This window comes from Centruroides sculpturatus, unplaced genomic scaffold (genome assembly GCF_000671375.1).
Source record: "Centruroides sculpturatus isolate CEXI.00-Female unplaced genomic scaffold, Cexi_2.0 scaffold280, whole genome shotgun sequence".
Classification (NCBI taxonomy): domain Eukaryota; kingdom Metazoa; phylum Arthropoda; class Arachnida; order Scorpiones; family Buthidae; genus Centruroides; species Centruroides sculpturatus.
This window is the reverse complement of record NW_019384675.1, coordinates 258,505-278,859: the sequence shown is the minus strand read 5'-3', so window position 1 is coordinate 278,859 and position 20,355 is coordinate 258,505. Positions and strand designations below refer to the sequence as shown.

Genomic DNA, 20,355 nt, shown 5'->3' with positions numbered 1-20,355 from the left:
AATTTATTAGGTTATCATTAAATTGATATTTTTTTGTTTTATTTAATTAAAGTAAAATTGACTATTTAATTGTAAAAAAGAAAATTTTAGCATTATTTTGCTATGGCAACAAATATTCATATTTTGTTTGAATACATTATATTCTATTCAAGTATTATTTGTCAGTTTATTGTCAAATAATTTAATTTAAAACTTTATTTTTGGAATTTTTTGAAAGTTATTTATAAATTAAAAATACATCTACATATCTGTTACTTATTATAAAATAAACATTAAATTAACATTTATTAATAGTACTATTGAATTTCATCTTAATTTTATAACCAATCGTGCTTTAAAAAAATAATTATAAATTTGTTATATTATATTATATTCTTTATTACACTTTAAATTTTCTTTGATGTTATTGCATCACTTTACGAAGTGCCTATATACGTAATTGCATCACTTTTAGCACCTATTTAATTAGTTTCAATCATGACATCAAATGATATGCATGATTGTTTCTTTTAAACTATTTGATAAAAACGTTACATAAAATTGGGGTTGCATAATCATCCGAAATTATTATTATATTTTTGACTGGAAATCACTGGATTTATGCAATTTTAGTTTAATTAATGTCGTATAAAACTGAATGCTCGTACAAGTTTGCGACTCAAAAAAACCACAAAATGGCGGCTCAAGAAGTAGGTCACGCGTGTCCTGACCTTCTTATATAGACCTTGGATGGCGGACAACAATACGGTCGACTGTGTGCGTGTTTGTCGAAAAAAGCAGGCGGTTCTCTTGGTTAGTAGTCTGCTGAGTATGTCCTGAGCCTGGACGCCGTGTGTGCTAGCTCTCTCTCTCTCTCTCTGTTGTTAATTGGTCCCAACACCTGTTCAAAGTGTTGTTAGAACGGCCTAAGTGGAGGGCTATTCAGTGAGATGACCATCCGGCTTCTCTCAACCAGATGATCTTTCCCTTCTCAAATTCGGGTTGTTCATATTGTCCTCGATTGCGACGTGATACAGCGTCCTTCTGCAACAGGTCTGCATCCTGTCTGCAACTACAGACAAGAGACTTTGTGCGCTTTTTTTAAAGGACAAGGAGGACGCACTTTAACGCTCTCTGTTTCCATTACACAATGAATCATCACGCTATAACTAATCATTTCCATGTTTGCCTGAAATCTATCTGTATGCCAAGTTTCTCAGCAATGCCACAACTCCTTCTTAGGGTTCTAATTTTTATAGCAACGAGAGTATCATGTTGTACGAGGGCGGTTTTTTTAAGCTCCGATGGTCCATAAAAAACAAGTGTAAATAACAAAATGAATTTATTACCAAAAGTTAGGTACAAACACGGTTACTTTTCGACATAATCACCGTGAAGATTGAGCATTTGTCATATCGGTGGACGAACTTTTCCATCCCCTTGTCATAGAATGTTGCTGCCAATGACTTGAGATTCTCTAACGTTGTTTCGAAGATTGTCATTAGTCTCGAACCTCTGCCCTTCTAGCCACATTTTCTGTTCAGGAAAAAGGTGGAAGTCGCTCGGTGCTAAATCGGGACTATACACTGCGTGTTTAAAGGTGGTGAAGACTTCCCTCACTGCCTACCGAAACCGAAATAATCATTTACAAAAAAGTGCTATAGAGACTCCACTCTGCCTGCATGAAATATAACCAAATCAATCAAGGCAGGCAAATACTTTATTCACACTTTACGAAATATTATGGTTGATTTAAATTTAGATTTTAACTAACTAATTAATTAATTACAATTTCAGTTTCGGTTTAAAAACCAATTTTAATTATTTTATTATTTTTAATTTTAATTAACTGGCTATCTAGCATTAATATTATATTAATGTTTAATACATTTTTGTTATTTATTGATAATTTGAGTAAAACATCTTTAAATACGTATTAAAGGATGCCATTTTTATTACGCGAATGTCAGTTAACGCGATTCTTATTAATTAATTTAATTTAAATTGAATTGTGGCGCGTACCGAAAACTGGTAGTTGTATCTTATCCGCATGCCCATTGAAATCTAATATGAATTACAACGTAATCGAGGTTTGTGTTGTGACGTCTAATGACGCGATAGAATCTTGGCGTCACTACTGAATCGGTAGTCCTGTCGTTGATTGGTCAGGCCGTCGACTTTCTTTAACATAGGAAGTATAGGGGAGTTGACCACCGGTAGCTGGCTCTGCCGCGTAACTTGTTCAGAAATCGAGTTTATCGTACTGTACATAAGCCGGAGCAAATATGGCGTTCAGAATTTTGTTCGTAAGCAGGGGCGTTCGTAACCCGACGTTTGACGATTTATTTATATTATATTACTTATTTGCTGCCCAAACGATACTATCAACAATGCAATATCCAATATCTACATATCCATACAATTTTTTATGCCCCTTTAGGGATCTATAATATATGAACTGAATGTCATCGCCTGATGACATGCAGTTCATATGGATTCACATGCTCGATACCACAACGAAATAATAATAATAATAATAATAACAATGAAAGTGGAAACAAAAGTTAGAGGAACGAAAGTAGTAAAGAATATTCGGAAAACGAAATACAGAAGGCTATAATTATAAATTTAAAATAAAGAGCACTATAATAGAATTTGCAAGAGCATCGGTATAGAATTTGCAAGAGTCGTTACTGGCCTCCCACAAATAAAACAGTCTCCGTTCCTATTTTGAGAAAACTTTTTCGTGTGTGTAATATTTTGTCATTGGTTTTAATACTCCACTAATTAATTAAAAGTTACATTAACCTGAAAAAAGTTTCATATTTGTACCTGTACAGGAATTATAATAACCTTTATAGTAGATTACTAGGGGTANATTTCATCTTAATTTTATAACCAATCGTGCTTTAAAAAAATAATTATAAATTTGTTATATTATATTATATTCTTTATTACACTTTAAATTTTCTTTGATGTTATTGCATCACTTTACGAAGTGCCTATATACGTAATTGCATCACTTTTAGCACCTATTTAATTAGTTTCAATCATGACATCAAATGATATGCATGATTGTTTCTTTTAAACTATTTGATAAAAACGTTACATAAAATTGGGGTCGCATAATCATCCGAAATTATTATTATATTTTTGACTGGAAATCACTGGATTTATGCAATTTTAGTTTAATTAATGTCGTATAAAACTGAATGCTCGTACAAGTTTGCGACTCAAAAAAACCACAAAATGGCGGCTCAAGAAGTAGGTCACGCGTGTCCTGACCTTCTTATATAGACCTTGGATGGCGGACAACAATACGGTCGACTGTGTGCGTGTTTGTCGAAAAAAGCAGGCGGTTCTCTTGGTTAGTAGTCTGCTGAGTATGTCCTGAGCCTGGACGCCGTGTGTGCTAGCTCTCTCTCTCTCTCTGTTGTTAATTGGTCCCAACACCTGTTCAAAGTGTTGTTAGAACGGCCTAAGTGGAGGGCTATTCAGTGAGATGACCATCCGGCTTCTCTCAACCAGATGATCTTTCCCTTCTCAAATTCGGGTTGTTCATATTGTCCTCGATTGCGACGTGATACAGCGTCCTTCTGCAACAGGTCTGCATCCTGTCTGCAACTACAGACAAGAGACTTTGTGCGCTTTTTTTAAAGGACAAGGAGGACGCACTTTAACGCTCTCTGTTTCCATTACACAATGAATCATCACGCTATAACTAATCATTTCCATGTTTGCCTGAAATCTATCTGTATGCCAAGTTTCTCAGCAATGCCACAACTCCTTCTTAGGGTTCTAATTTTTATAGCAACGAGAGTATCATGTTGTACGAGGGCGGTTTTTTTAAGCTCCGATGGTCCATAAAAAACAAGTGTAAATAACAAAATGAATTTATTACCAAAAGTTAGGTACAAACACGGTTACTTTTCGACATAATCACCGTGAAGGTTGAGGCATTTGTCATATCGGTGGACGAACTTCTCCATCCCCTTGTCATAGAATGTTGCTGCCAATGACTTGAGATTCTCTAACGTTGTTTCGAAGATTGTTATTAGTCTCGAACCTCTGCCCTTCTAGCCACTTTTTCTATTCAGGAAAAAGGTGGAAGTCGCTCGGTGCTAAATCGGGACTATACACTGCGTGTTTAAAGGTGGTGAAGACTTCCCTCACTGCCTACCGAAACCGAAATAATCATTTACAAAAAAGTGCTATAGAGACTCCACTCTGCCTGCATGAAATATAACCAAATCAATCAAGGCAGGCAAATACTTTATCCACACTTTACGAAATATTATGGTTGATTTAAATTTAATTTTAACTAACTAATTAATTAATTACAATTTCAGTTTCGGTTTAAAAACCAGTTTTAATTATTTTATTATTTTTAGTTTTAATTAACTGGCTATCTAGCATTATTATTATATTAATGTTTAATACATTTTTGTTATTTATTGATAATTTGAGTAAAACATCTTTAAATACGTATTAAAGGATGCCATTTTTATTACGCGAATGTCAATTAACGCGATTCTTATTAATTAATTTAATTTAAATTGAATTGTGGCGCGTACCGAAAACTGGTAGTTGTATCTTATCCGCATGCCCATTGAAATCTAATGTGAATTACAACGTAATCGAGGTTTGTGTTGTGACGTCTAATGACGCGATAGAATCTTGGCGTCACTACTGAATCGGTAGTCCTGTCGTTGATTGGTCAGGCCGTCGACTTTCTTTAACATAGGAAGTATAGGGGAGTTGACCACCGGTAGCTGGCTCTGCCGCGTAACTTGTTCAGAAATCGAGTTTATCGTACTGTACATAAGCCGGAGCAAATATGGCGTTCAGAATTTTGTTCGTAAGCAGGGGCGTTCGTAACCCGACGTTTGACGATTTATTTATATTATATTACTTATTTGCTGCCCAAACGATACTATCAACAATGCAATATCCAATATCTACATATCCATACAATTTTTTATGCCCCTTTAGGGATCTATAATATATGAACTGAATGTCATCGTCTGATGACATGCAGTTCATATGGATTCACATGCTCGATACCACAACGAAATAATAATAATAATAATAATAACAATGAAAGTGGAAACAAAAGTTAGAGGAACGAAAGTAGTAAAGAATATTCGGAAAACGAAATACAGAAGGCTATAATTATAAATTTAAAATAAAGAGCACTATAATAGAATTTGGTAACATCGAAATAAAGAACATCGGTATAGAATTTGCAAGAGTCGTTACTGGCCTCCCACAAATAAAACAGTCTCCGTTCCTATTTTGAGAAAACTTTTTCGTGTGTGTAATATTTTGTCATTGGTTTTAATACTCCACTAATTAATTAAAAGTTACATTAACCTGAAAAAAGTTTCATATTTGTACCTGTACAGGAATTATAATAACCTTTATAGTAGATTACTAGGGGTATCATCCAATAGCATTTCGTAAATTGTTGTTGTTTGAGTAAAATGCTCCAACAACAACATTTCATATTAGTATAAAACAAATTCACAAAAGCATTTTACGAGACATAAAATACATGAGGGTAAAACAGCATGAGTCCTATAGTTTTTAACAACGAATATAAGTCGCTTAATTTAAATTAACTGTGGGTTCCAGAAGAAATAAATATAAAACGCATATACAATCAAGTGTTCTCTTTTATACATATAAATTAGGATGTTTGTTTGTTTGTTCGCTACACACTCCTAGACCGTTCAACCAATTGCTACGAAACTCGGCAAATACGTTTACATACTTCCAATTTAGATAATGTCATAATCCCACCCCAAAATAGCAATTGAATTTCTGTAAAACGATTTCTATGATTTGTTAATTTACATATAGCTCCATCTGTTGGCAAAAAATTTAACAAAATAATAAACCAAACATAATTCTTATAAAAAAGAATATAATTTTTAAAAATATATATTATAAATTAAAAAAGTTTCAGCCTACTTCAGCAAAAATTTTTTAAATTTTCTAACGTTTTCGGCTATCTATGCAACAATCATCAGGAACGAAAATGAATTAAGTGAATATACTGTATATTGTATTCACTTAATTACTGTGACAATGATAGAGCGCGCAATAGATGCACTATATCATTACTGAGATAGGTAGCATATAGCACTTGCTTGCGTGCAATCGAAACTGTTACCCTGTGAAAAGTCTGTAAGTACAGTGGAACTGTGGTTAACGACCAAATTGGTTAACAAACTTTTGGAAAAATTTTGTCTCGGATAACGAACTTAACGGCTTTTTGTGTCAAATTTGTAAGCTTGCCGACTTTTAGGGAAAATCAGTTAATCGTGTGTCGATGATGGTCTAGGGTCCATTCGTACGTTGGTGGTGGCGGAGGAGACAAAGATGACAAGTATTCTACAGTGAAAATCGTTTATTACAACGGGAAGATGCTTACATATTTGAGGTAGTTGGAAATGGCTTATCTACAGTATTTTCTCTCGGCACTGAGGAGTGGCGTATCGCTGGTCCTACGATAGTGCAAGCTGATCAGTCGTAGCCCCAGAGCGGACGAGATGGGTTCGCTTGGTCACAGAAGCGATGGTAGGTGACAGAGCTGCAACGACTGGAGCGGTCCGCGAGACACAACACAAATTTTAGCGGGCACGACTTCAGGCTTAATCCAGATGAAGACGACACAGATTAATCGCCATAGAATTTTTAGGAAAACTGCGTTTTGACCTTGAGATTCGGGGTTTTTATAGTATTTCTTCCTTGAATCTCACCTTACGATTAGTCCTGCGTCCCATTCCTCGCTTCCCGATTGTTTTCTTCTTTGTCTCCAGGTGAAAACCGAAACCAGATCAGGTCACGAGAAAGGTTTGTTCCGAGGCGTTTATTTGACACCTGTTCGTCGACTCTGATCAGAGATTGTTGATAAACCTATAAGCCTTTCGCTCATAATTTAGCCTATTGTTTCTGCTATCTGTCATTTTAGAACTTTAACGATCGTATGTGATGTTTTTATACCCGTCAAATCTTTCCCCTTTTCCGAAAATTTAACCTAGATCGACTGTTTATGAGCACGTTTTCCTATATTTTCATTAAAGAAAACCCATTTTACAAATAAAATTACAAAAATACTGACGTCTAGAACGGATTAATTGTACTTGCATTAATTTCTATGGGAAAAATTGTTTCGGTTAACGAACGGACTCGTGGAACGGATTACGTTCGTTAACCGGGGTTCCACTGTATATATAACTGAAAACCTTAAGTATCTATATTAAATTATTTGTGTGATGAAAAAGTAATTATAATAATGAAATTTTTCAACTACAACTTTTTTTTTCCAAATATGTACATAATGCATATTCCAAATAAAGTTCTAAGAAACCAAAAATCCAAGCTATAGTTGAGATGAATAGATTTGTAAGAATTACTCTATCAGAACTGATCTTAGCTCATAGTGATAAAAACACAAGTCATATTTTCATTAATATANTTTAAAAATATATATTATAAATTAAAAAAGTTTCAGCCTACTTCAGCAAAAATTTTTTAAATTTTCTAACGTTTTCGGCTATCTATGCAACAATCATCAGGAACGAAAATGAATTAAGTGAATATACTGTATATTGTATTCACTTAATTACTGTGACAATGATAGAGCGCGCAATAGATGCACTATATCATTACTGAGATAGGTAGCATATAGCACTTGCTTGCGTGCAATCGAAACTGTTACCCTGTGAAAAGTCTGTAAGTACAGTGGAACCCTGGTTAACGAACGTCCTGGTTAACGACCAAATTGGTTGCATCCTGTCTGCAACTACAGACAAGAGACTTTGTGCGCTTTTTTTAAAGGACAAGGAGGACGCACTTTAACGCTCTCTGTTTCCATTACACAATGAATCATCACGCTATAACTAATCATTTCCATGTTTGCCTGAAATCTATCTGTATGCCAAGTTTCTCAGCAATGCCACAACTCCTTCTTAGGGTTCTAATTTTTATAGCAACGAGAGTATCATGTTGTACGAGGGCGGTTTTTTTAAGCTCCGATGGTCCATAAAAAACAAGTGTAAATAACAAAATGAATTTATTACCAAAAGTTAGGTACAAACACGGTTACTTTTCGACATAATCACCGTGAAGGTTGAGGCATTTGTCATATCGGTGGACGAACTTCTCCATCCCCTTGTCATAGAATGTTGCTGCCAATGACTTGAGATTCTCTAACGTTGTTTCGAAGATTGTTATTAGTCTCGAACCTCTGCCCTTCTAGCCACTTTTTCTATTCAGGAAAAAGGTGGAAGTCGCTCGGTGCTAAATCGGGACTATACACTGCGTGTTTAAAGGTGGTGAAGACTTCCCTCACCGCCTACCGAAACCGAAATAATCATTTACAAAAAAGTGCTATAGAGACTCCACTCTGCCTGCATGAAATATAACCAAATCAATCAAGGCAGGCAAATACTTTATCCACACTTTACGAAATATTATGGTTGATTTAAATTTAATTTTAACTAACTAATTAATTAATTACAATTTCAGTTTCGGTTTAAAAACCAGTTTTAATTATTTTATTATTTTTAGTTTTAATTAACTGGCTATCTAGCATTATTATTATATTAATGTTTAATACATTTTTGTTATTTATTGATAATTTGAGTAAAACATCTTTAAATACGTATTAAAGGATGCCATTTTTATTACGCGAATGTCAATTAACGCGATTCTTATTAATTAATTTAATTTAAATTGAATTGTGGCGCGTACCGAAAACTGGTAGTTGTATCTTATCCGCATGCCCATTGAAATCTAATGTGAATTACAACGTAATCGAGGTTTGTGTTGTGACGTCTAATGACGCGATAGAATCTTGGCGTCACTACTGAATCGGTAGTCCTGTCGTTGATTGGTCGGGCCGTCGACTTTCTTTAACATAGGAAGTATAGGGAGTTGACCACCAGTAGCTGGCTCTGCCGCGTAACTTGTTCAGAAATCGAGTTATCGTACTGTACATAAGCCGGAGCAAATATGGCGTTCAGAATTTTGTTCGTATGTAGGGGCGTTCGTAACCCGACGTTTGACGATTTATTTATATTATATTACTTATTTGCTGCCCAAACGATACTATCAACAATGCAATATCCAATATCTACATATCCATACAATTTTTTATGCCCCTTTAGGGATCTATNAACTACAAACTTTTTTTTCCAAATATGTACATAATGCATATTCCAAATAAAGTTCTAAGAAACCAAAAATCCAAGCTATAGTTGAGATGAATAGATTTGTAAGAATTACTCTATCAGAACTGATCTTAGCTCATAGTGATAAAAACACAAGTCATATTTTCATTAATATAACTATTCTTAAATTGTTATGCTGCAAAAAATAAGCACATCCATCTCATTAAAACGTAATTTACTTTTATTAATATTTGTATACTTATATATAAACAAGTTTTAAGATTTACTTTATGTATTTATATTGTTTTGCTTGCAAATACAGTAAATAAAGTAGTTATGGGCAACATCTGGATGTATTTAATACTCAGCTCGGGTGGCGAAAAAATCCAAATAATAAGGTTTGTTTGTTTGTTTATTGTTTAGTTAAGTTACGGCAAAGCAACACTTGGGCGATCTGTCTAGGGGTAATGCCTTCCGGGAGGTCTTTTCAAGGGAAACTGGCCCATATTTAGGAGTTACAGACGTGGAGAAAACCCGGAAAACTCCACGTGGCCAGCCCGTTTGAGCGAGGCGCAAACCCACGACCGAACTCCCAGTGTTCAAGGAACGAAGATCTCTTGGCTACTGGTGGGCCTATTTTTTTGTTCTACTAACCTCTAACATCTCACCTGTTTCACCCTATATTTCAATGAATTTTAGCAAATTTAATAAGTTAATTTATATTTGATGNACTTATATATAAACAAGTTTTAGGATTTACTTTATGTACTGTATTTATATTGTTTTCCTTGCAAATACAGTAAATAAACTAGTTATGAGCAATATCTGGATGTATTTAATACTCAGCTCGGGTGGCGAAAAAATCCCAATAAGGTTTGTTTGTTTGTTTATTGTTTAGTTAAGTTACGGCAACGCAACACTTGGGCGATCTGTCTAGGGGTAATGCCTTCCGGGAGGTCTTTTTAAGAGAAACTGGCCCATATTTAGGCGTTACAGAAAGGTCTTTTTAAGGGAAACGGGCCCATATTTAGGAGTTACAGACGTGGAGAAAACCCGGAAAATTCCACATGGCCAGGCCGTTTGAGCGAGGCGCAAACCCACGACCGAACTACCAGTGTTCAAGGAACGAAGATCTCTTGGCCACTGATGGGCTTATTTTTTTGTTCTACTAACCTCTAACATCTCACCTGTTTCACCCTATATTTCAATGAATTTTAGCAAATTTAATAAGTTAATTTATATTTGATGAATATAAATTACGTATTTAAATAATAGGTTACAATTGCAATTATTAATAGTTTATTGGTTGAAAATGCAATACTGTATATCAACATACTTACGTATTAGTATATAGCCATATTCCCGATATTACGAATTTCTTCGAAGCGCATTTATAAAAAATTCGAAAGTCGCTTTAGTAAAAGTTTGAAATAGAGAATTGTGAGATAGCAAGAATTTTTATTGTTACATTATTTATTTTCCACTCCATACTTTTTCTCTGTTATATATAACAGAGAAAAAGGATAGAGATTGGTCAAAAAATGATCCCCCCAGATTTTTACATTTTTGGGCTCAGGACACCTTGAAACGTCAAGAAATGCAAATAATTCGGTTTTTTTTCCTGTATATATGGATGTTAGTGTGTGTGGGGCACGATTTTGTTCATCCTCTTTGAAGCTTTACTCTTTTATTCTCTGTCGGCTGGATGGTCGAGTGGTCAAGGTGACAGCCTACCGCTCTGGGGCACCTGGAATAGAATTCGGATGGGTCGAAAAATCCCCAGAAATTTTTCATGGTGTGATCCGACCGGATACGTTGGCCCCGTCCCTCCCCATCCGGCCGCCCCATTGTGGGTCTGGTCGAACCCATAATGGGCTTGCTAAAAGAGGCCCTCTTAGTGTCCACAGGGTGGAAAGAGTAAAAAAAAACTCATTGTGGCTCTGGTCATGCTCATAATGGGTATGAAAGAACAGTCCTCTTAGTTATCTCAGGAAAGAAAACATTAAAAAATCCAGCAACGAGTTGCTTAACTTTCCCGGCAACATTTAAAAGTGCTCGTCTGGCGCCATCTATTATACCATTTTATTATTAAAAATTTTAATATTTTTAATTATTATAAAATGGCAAAAAGCTTAATTTTGAAAGTGGGGTTTATAAAAAATTATAAATGCTAATAAGGAGTAAAATCGTCATTAAGTCCGACTCGAGATACGACACACGACTTCCCTTTATCTCCCCACCCTGTTGGCCACCAAAATTTAAATCAATCCTCTAATCAGTGGCGTACCGTAGTGGGGGCAGAAGGGGCGGCCCGCCCCGGGCGGCACTTTTTAGGGGGCGGCAAAATTACCTTTTAGGGGCGGCAAAATTTCACAATAAATAATAATATCTTGTAAAAATTTGAAACATTTCATTTCATATTTTTGTTGCACCTACNAAGGAAATCCTGCGAAACCTGTTGACCTTTTTTTTTCTTTTTTTTTTGCTTGTACGATTCATTTGCGTTCATATACACCACTAATGTCCAATAGAACTATTTTAAACAGGTCGCTGCATTACCACCGAATTTTTCATTGCTTGTTCTGTGACAAAACTGAATTTTGGTCTTTTAAATTGAAATACCTAAATAAGGGGGACCGAAATTTTCCTCCGCCCCTGGCGGCTGACACCCACGGTACGCCACTGCCTCTAATACAGAAACCATCCTGCAAAAGTTCAGAAATTTTCGACAAAAAGCACAGGGATTATAAACGCTTATGGTATTGCTTCGAAGCACCAAGCGTACTTTATCAAAGAGAAATTACAAGAAAAAATTAAATATAAAAAAAATATTGCGCCAAGTCAAAGATGCTTTACTTTGGATATCAATTGTTTTTTTTAACTAATTTTTTCACTGCGCTTCTATTGGTTTCGAATTATTTATGGCTATTTATTATTGCTTCTATAACATAATTTGGTCTTAAAACAGTCAACAATAGCAAAACAATGAAAAAAGTAAAACCGAGATAGGAATCTAACCGCAACAAACTAAAATAGGATGAGAAAACTGCAAAATATAATAAATAGGATTGTTTCAGCTTATTCCCGTTACCAGTTTCTGTGGATTTTTAAGCCTAAATTTTTTGGCTTTTTTAGTAACTTACATCACACAAGGAACTCTTACTGATATAGACTTTATAACTGGATGTGGATATGCATTTCGGGTCTTACTGACCCCTCCTCAGTCCTTGTTTTTATATAGATCTTATTAAAATAAATAAGTTTTAAATTCCATCACACATACGTGTTTACAAAGAATATTTAGAAAAATTTTATTTTACTTACATTGCCTGATTATTGAATACAAATTGATATTAAAATTGAGCGATTAACTGGATATATTATAAAAACTTTCATAAAATAAGCTGTATAAAATAAAATTAAAGGAGATAAATGAAAATATTTTAAATTTAAAGAATAATTTTTCTAGAAAATAATTTAAATCGTTACTATCTGTAGATGGGTAAAATTACAAGTCACTGAGATTTAAAACAAATTTTTTAAAAATTGACAAAATTATAAAAAAGAATAAACTGAATTTTAAAAAATGGGTTTAAAAAACTTTTTTCAAAAAAGTTGAAATTAAAAGCGTTTAAAACCATTATAATATACACAAATTACACTGAGAGAGAATCAAAACTTAAATTGACAGTAATGCAACACATTGTATTATAACCGGATGGGGGAAGAGGGGATGGAAGGGATCTTCAGTGGACTCATTACTTTCAGCTTATTATTCACTGGTTTAAGTTCTCAGGGCAAGATTACACCCGTGGGTTCAAGATAATTGATTTTTTTCTTTTTTCAAAATTTCATATTTTGAAATTCTATAATGTACTTCAGTTTAGTCAACCGTCGGTAGGAAATTAATTATTACCGTTGTAACCAGAGTGGCGAAACTAATTTACAGACCAACTTATTACGTCATTCATCAAATCGTTATTTTTGCATTTTATTGTATTTATTTTTTTTTCTTTTGTATTTAATTTCTTGAAAATAATTTAATTTAAATCAACTTTTCATAATTAACCCATAAAAGTGAAATCATTTTGGCTATTAATTAAGGTGTGGTGTATTTCTTTATGTACTCGAAAGTACAGTATTTCCAAGGTAAATCGTTATATCCATTTTTTTTTAAATTCTGACCATCAATTTTAGTACGACTTTTTTATGCAAACAATATTCGGATACCCAGTGATAGCTTTCTTTTAAAACGAATCGTAGTGTGATGTTTCAAAAAAGGGCAAGGTCGGAGTTGAAATCGACATTGCAAGTTTGCCGGAGTCGGAGTCGGACTTTTTTTTTCTGACTCCATCACACTGCCTGCTGCTTTGAAGATTTGTGTTAGTTTCGGTTACAACTTCAGTATTTTTCATAAATGTTTTACTTTCCAGACACGATCGCACGACTAACTACAGGTGTTCACTGGTTTTATACACTCGGCCATCGATGTGCCTTAAATTAATAAAAGCTATTTTCTGAAAGTATAGAGCATATCGCGTAGATATGCATAACATTTTGCTACGAAATGGTCTTTATGGTTTAATGTCATTTTGATATCGAAATTTATCGAAGTGCCTATTTTCTAAGAAATTTCTATAGACACTAATTAATTAAAAAGTATTTTTCTTACTTTATATTTTACCAATAGTAAACTTTGAGGTCGGAGTTCGCATGTCGAAAGAATTTTAACGACTACGACTCTGCCCAAAAACATACAACTTGACTCCACAACACTGGCAGTATGATGATGTTTTTACTATCTTGGCCATCCAGCCATTGAATTATACATAATTTTCAATGATTTGGATTATCTGAGACATAGCTATATGACGCACTTTTAACAGTGCTGTGCTCTACACACTTGTGCATACTTTTTTCTACTTTCTGTATTGCTTTGTCTACCAATGTATCATATACTGCCATTGATATAGCTTCATTTGTATTTCTCTGCTAATGATTTGTTTGTACTATATACAGTATACCGTAATTATATTTTACTTTTTCAATTGCATTTTATCTAAGGTAATTTTGTTTGAAGAGCATGTCAATCAAAAAGTGATATTCTTATTAGATAAATTATTAATAAAATTGATTTCATACTTCCTTTAAATCTATGATTCAATTCAGTCTGTTTCTGTATTGCTCAATTTCTTAATTACTTCCAGCACCTATTGATTTCATTTAGGTTGTATAATTGCTCCTCTACTACATGTACGTAATTATGTTTTACAAATTGTTTCAGTAAAAATAAATTAATTGAAAGTAGAGAATTTAATTTAATTTATAAAACTCAAAATTTTATTTTTAATATTATAAAAAGCTGTGTAGAGAAGAAATTTAAATATGAATATAAATTTTAAAATTTGCACATACAATTACAATTTAAAAAATTATTATTATTTATAAATTGCTAAATTAAAATACAGTATTATTTGTTATTCAGCTCTATTGATCATACAATAAATATAAAAAAAGAAGTTTTTAAATACAGTACTTACTTCAATCTTGTTGTGTAGTACTGTTGTGACTAAATCTATTACAGAACCTCCAATAACTACCTAAAATATTAAAAGATTATTATTACTAATATTTATTTATAAATATATACTTTCTGATTACATACACTTTAATGTTTAAAACAATTCATTAGAAAATTTATAGCATTTTCACAAACTACTGTAAAAATATTAACTTTTCACTAAAAAATAATAATATATATTACTAAATTTATTTTATTTTTCTTCTCAAAAAAGCTTAAAAAAATAAACATTAAATATATATTTAAAAAGGCATGCTGTAAACTACTGCAAAACTGTATCAAGGATAAAATCTATTTGAGAGAGAGAGAAAATTGATGTATTTTAATATTTATATCTGTAATAATGGGGCGAGACACAAAATATGGACTGTTTTTAAAGCATGATATTTTATCAAAAAATTAAAGTAACTATTAAATATTATACAGTATATCATTTTAAAAATTTTATTTACAATAGTATAGAATTAATGAACACAATCATATATGGCCTGTGGTCGGTGATGAGCCATAAATTTATTTTGATAGACTCTTCATCGCACTCTTTGGATGGCTTTTGTGTCACTTTTTTAAAGTAAAAGTCTTTCTTCAGATCAATTGTGTGGTATTTTTTGCTCACCAACCTTTCTTATATACAAAAATCTTATATACAAAATCTTATATACAATGTGACAAAAATCTAAGAAATCTTCAATTGGCCAGCATTGTGGCAGATTTCATGGATTATGTTCTTTGGATATAAAAGGAATGTTTTTGGCTTTGAGGAATTCCACAGTCGAATTTGCATAGTGAGATGGAGGTTTGTCAGGCCGAAAGATTAAATCGTCATTTTGATAATGCTTATTGAGGGATTATGATTTACTTTAGACATTTATTTGGTACATGTCAGCATCAATTGCAAGGGATCACTTTAAAAAATGGTTTTGAAACACATGCTAGTGAAATGACAATATACAGCACTTTTGCTTCAAATTTCTTCTTAAATTTGTACTTCACTTTAGGTGGTGTTTGATTTCATTGCTTGCATAGTAAATTTCTTTCCTGGTATTTGCATGCTGGAGAAAGAATACTACTACTCATTGTTCAAAATGAATGTTTTGTTTCCAAAATTTCTTACGAGCCATCTGCATTGCATTTGGATTTCAGCAATTTATTCAGCAGTGTACTCTGGAGTCCTCTTCTTCTTCCTTTTCTTTATGCCCATCTTCTTAATTATCTTACCTACGTATGTTCGATGACAACTGAATCTTTTAGCTGCCTACACCTCGCTAACTGAATCTTTGTTGTCAAACATTTGTCGCAATGCCCTTCAGTTTTTAGCACTCGTAACAACCGGCTTTCATCCACTTCCTGGCCTTCTTTTCCACATTCCCTATTTTTATACTTCAAATTATATATAGTTGATTTGCTATGGCTTCGTATAAACAATGCTCCACCATCAACATTTTTGAGTGGTTCACTTACATTTGTAAAACACGCTCTCTTAATATGTCCTCTTTTGAAGCCATTTTTCCACTGACTCAAATGTTCAAAACTTTACGTGCTGTAACTGAGCATATGTAATGATGTAATTTTTGGCGCAAATTGATTTTAAAATTATCTTTATGAATTCAAAAGTTGTTATGCTTTAAACTCAATCCAGAATGTTTGTCTCACCCCGTTATATATAATATTATAAATAGATATTACATTGCAGTACATAAGAACTAATTCAAATACAAATTCTGATGTTTGTGTTTAAAATATGCTTTCCCAAGTACCTAACATAAGCTTGTATATTTGGAAATATTAAGTACTAGATGCATTCTACTTAAAATTCAAAATATTAATTTCTTTTGGTGTAGAAATATTTGAAATAGTTTACAAGTAATTGAAACAATGTAAAATCACTTGGAAAGCACACAAATACAGTATTTAATCATGGCACACTACATTTGAATTTCTTAAAGATGCTTGAATCGCTTAAAAATATATACTTAACATTCATAAAAAGTATAAAATAATTTCAAAATTAATATATTTAAAAATTAAAACAACTCAAAGAATTTGAAGACTCTTGTGAAAGTTTTTATGAATTTTTATTTTGTAATTACTTTAAAAAAAAAAATGACAGTATAAAAAGAACATTCTTATCTTTTATAAACATATATTATTAGTAAATAGAAAAAAACATGACATTTGAAATAATTTTAAAACCTTTATTTAAAAATGTTCTCTATACTGTATTTTTCACAAATATTCCATTGTTACTGATTAAACTACTCATACCAGTTTCTACTCTTTTTCTTCTAAAAAAATTAAATCCCAAACTTTCTAAATTATATTTTCTTTTTAAAAAGGCTTTCTTACTCCATTTGCCTTAAGCCAAATCTTTCAACAATGGCTTAATATTGCTTTGGTCTTCACATTTATTTAATTTAGTTCTGATTTCTCTAAATGTGTATGTTTTGAACAATTATTTATATTAATGGTTTGTTTTCTTCACATTATATCAGTTTAAGAATTTCAGCCACTTACACTAGAAAAACTTTCATTTATCTTCCTTATTATCTCCTAAATATAGCAATTAGATCATTTTTCTTTCAATATTATAAATCTGTTGCTAATATAAAAAACATTTTATATTTTGAGCGCCACAAATATAAATCTTACTGTAAAAGGATTTTATATTTGCCATAATATTTTACTATTCATTCATTCACATGGCATCCTCTTTACAGAGGATTGCAGTTGATAGACAGTTCTCCACTCTTCACAGTTATAGGATTTTTCCAAGCTTTGAGCCAGTCCAATTTTTGATGTCTTGTTATGTTATCCTAGGATTTCCTTTTCTCCATCTGCCCTGCACCACTCCTTGAACTACAATTTTCATCAGTTCCCCCAAGGATCCTCTTATTATATGCACAGATATGCTGTTTTCCTTCTCTGGATGTTGACCATCAGGTTTCTTTCCATTCCAAATCTACTCCTAACCTCCTCATTGGTTATTCTATCTATCCAACTAATTCTTTCCATTCCTCTAAGACACCACATCTCAAAGGAATTTATCCTATTAACTGTCTCTTGATTTATTGTCCATGATTTGCATCCATTCGTAGTCACACTCCAAATCATTGTTTTAAGTATTTTTAATTTCAATTTTTTATATACTTTTCTATTTCTTAATACTGAGGGTATTTGTTCAAAAGCAGCTTTAGCCTTTTTATTCTGTCTTTAATTTCATAATTGCACCCGTTATCCTCAGTTATCCAACATTTTCCTAGGTACTCAAACATTTTTACCTCTTCTATTTTCTTTCCATCCAACATAATCGGTAGAGCTTTGTTTTCTTCTCTTGAGATTATCATAACTTTCATTTTGTTCATGTTTATTTTCATTTGGTATCCTGCTTTTCCAACTTCTTTCAATCTATTTAGAATTTTCTGTAACCCTTCTTCGGTGTTACATAACAGAGTGATGTTGTCAGCATACCTAATGTTATTGATAAGATGTCCATTAATTTTTACACCTTTGTCTAGATATTTGAATGCTTCTATCATCATCCATTCACTGTAAATGTTAAAAGTGTTAAGGACAGACCACATTCCTATCTTATTCCTTTTTTAATCTGAATCCATTTGGCAATCTGAATTTCTCTGTATTTTAATGGGTGATATTGTTTTTTGCAGAGGGGAGGCCTTTATTGCCTTCATGACACTGCCTCATATGTGTAATAAATAATTTCTCAGAAAAAGATTCTGTTTAGTTTTCTTACATAGTAATTATCTAAACTATGCCAATGAATTTACAATATTAAATTTGAAGTCGTCTTTCATGATGTGACAAACCTACTTACAGTATATTTTATATATACAGTAATACCTCGACTTACGCTACCCCGACTTACGCCAACCCGGAGTTACGCAATTTTCAAATCTCATCGATTCGTCTTTTGTTTGAGCGCCACGCAACTCTTGATTACTCACTCACCCCACACTATTGTTCAGCTTACATGTTCGGACGTGTTGCGTGGAATCGACACATAGCTACAATATATTTTCTGTTATTTATTTCTGTGTTTGTTATATCTATGGAGACTTGAGAGACTTTGTGTGGTGATTTCTTGTAACCGTGAATGAATCAAAAGACGAGATAAGATTAATGAGAACATTTATTAGCTTACATACATTCGACTTGGGTTTTACACAAATTGAGAAATTATACCCCGACTTACGCGAATTCGACTTACGCGGTTATCGCTCGGTCCCACCTATCGTGAAAGTTCGGGGTATCACTGTACTCCTCAAAAGAGAAATCGCAACACCATAAAGGGATGTGCATAGCCACATGCAAATGATTAAGTTTGTGTAAGCATCGGGTCATGTGGTACTCAGTTTCAGGCTATAAAGACCAGCAACCAGCTCAGGTCATGCATGCTATTAGTGACAGTTTGTAGCAGCCAACTTTTGAAGAAGCATAGAAAATACCTTGGAGATAACAGTAAACTGAATATCACCAGTTAATGGCTGGGAAACAAGAACATATCATGGAGCTGTGCAACATTGGTTTGTCAATATATGCAGTTGTCACACTTGACTACTATCCAGCAATGTGTAACACAATGGCCAAAGAAACATCTGCAAACACACCAAAGAGGGAGTGGATTACAACAGCAGTACATAACAGAGTGCACGGAGCAGCAGATTTGCTGAATGGCCTGTGACATTCAAGGCTGCCTATAGCCATCAATGGCTGCATCTGTGTCTACCCAAACCATTTGCAATAGGTTGCATGAAGTTGGGCTGTGTACATGGAAACCAGCAACTGGGCTGTCATTAACAGCTCAACATGGCTGCACGCCTGGTTGCACATGGAAACCAGCAACTGGGCTGTCATTAACAGCTCAACATGGCTGCACACATGGCTGCACACATGGCTGCAGGCCTGTCAGGCATGGTGTCATTGTCATCACAACTGTACACTCACTAACATTGGGTATTGTTTACAGATGAATCCTACTTCTGTCTGTGGAGAAATGATGGCCATGAACAAATGTGACAGTATCCTGGGGAAAGCTACGTGCCAGCCCTTTTCACTGAGCATCACACTGGCCCCACACCAGGCATCATGTTCTATCTATCAGTGAACAGCCCTGGTGCACATTTCTGATACTCTGACAGCAGACTAGTATGTCTCATGAATTGTGGGTCCCACATACCATAGACACTGTACTGATGCAGGCCGCACCCAGTACAGTGTTCCAGCAAGATAATGTCCAACAACATGTTGCATAGCAAACTCTCACCAGTCTGAATGGAATTCATATCCTTCCCTGGCCAGAGCCTTGCCAGATCTCTCTTTCATCCAACAGCTGTGGAACATCGTTCAATGTGAGGTCCACCAGGGACCACCACCACACACTATAGACAACATGCATGTTGCAGTGGACACAGCTTGTCAAGAGATACCTCAGGCAACTATGTATCGCCTCATTAATAGTATGCCTCGCTGTATAGCTGCCTCTGGGGCCATATTCATTACTGAATAAACAGGTGTCTTTGCATATCTTTGTTTGTTCTTTTACTCATTTGCATATTTCTGTCACTTCTACCAGACCTGCAATGTACAGTACATATGGCT

At 33.8% G+C, this 20,355-nt stretch overlaps 1 protein-coding gene across 1 annotated transcript in view; it reads right to left on the bottom strand.

Annotated features, from left to right (window-relative positions):
- Window positions 1–20,355, bottom strand: part of LOC111626832 (pseudouridine-5'-phosphate glycosidase-like) — a 175,913-nt gene that overhangs the window by 91,912 nt on the left and 63,646 nt on the right. The window contains exon 10 of the mRNA XM_023370350.1: window positions 14,699–14,758. Coding sequence (XP_023226118.1) covers window positions 14,699–14,758 — 60 coding nt within the window. The remainder of the gene's footprint in view (window positions 1–14,698; window positions 14,759–20,355) is intronic.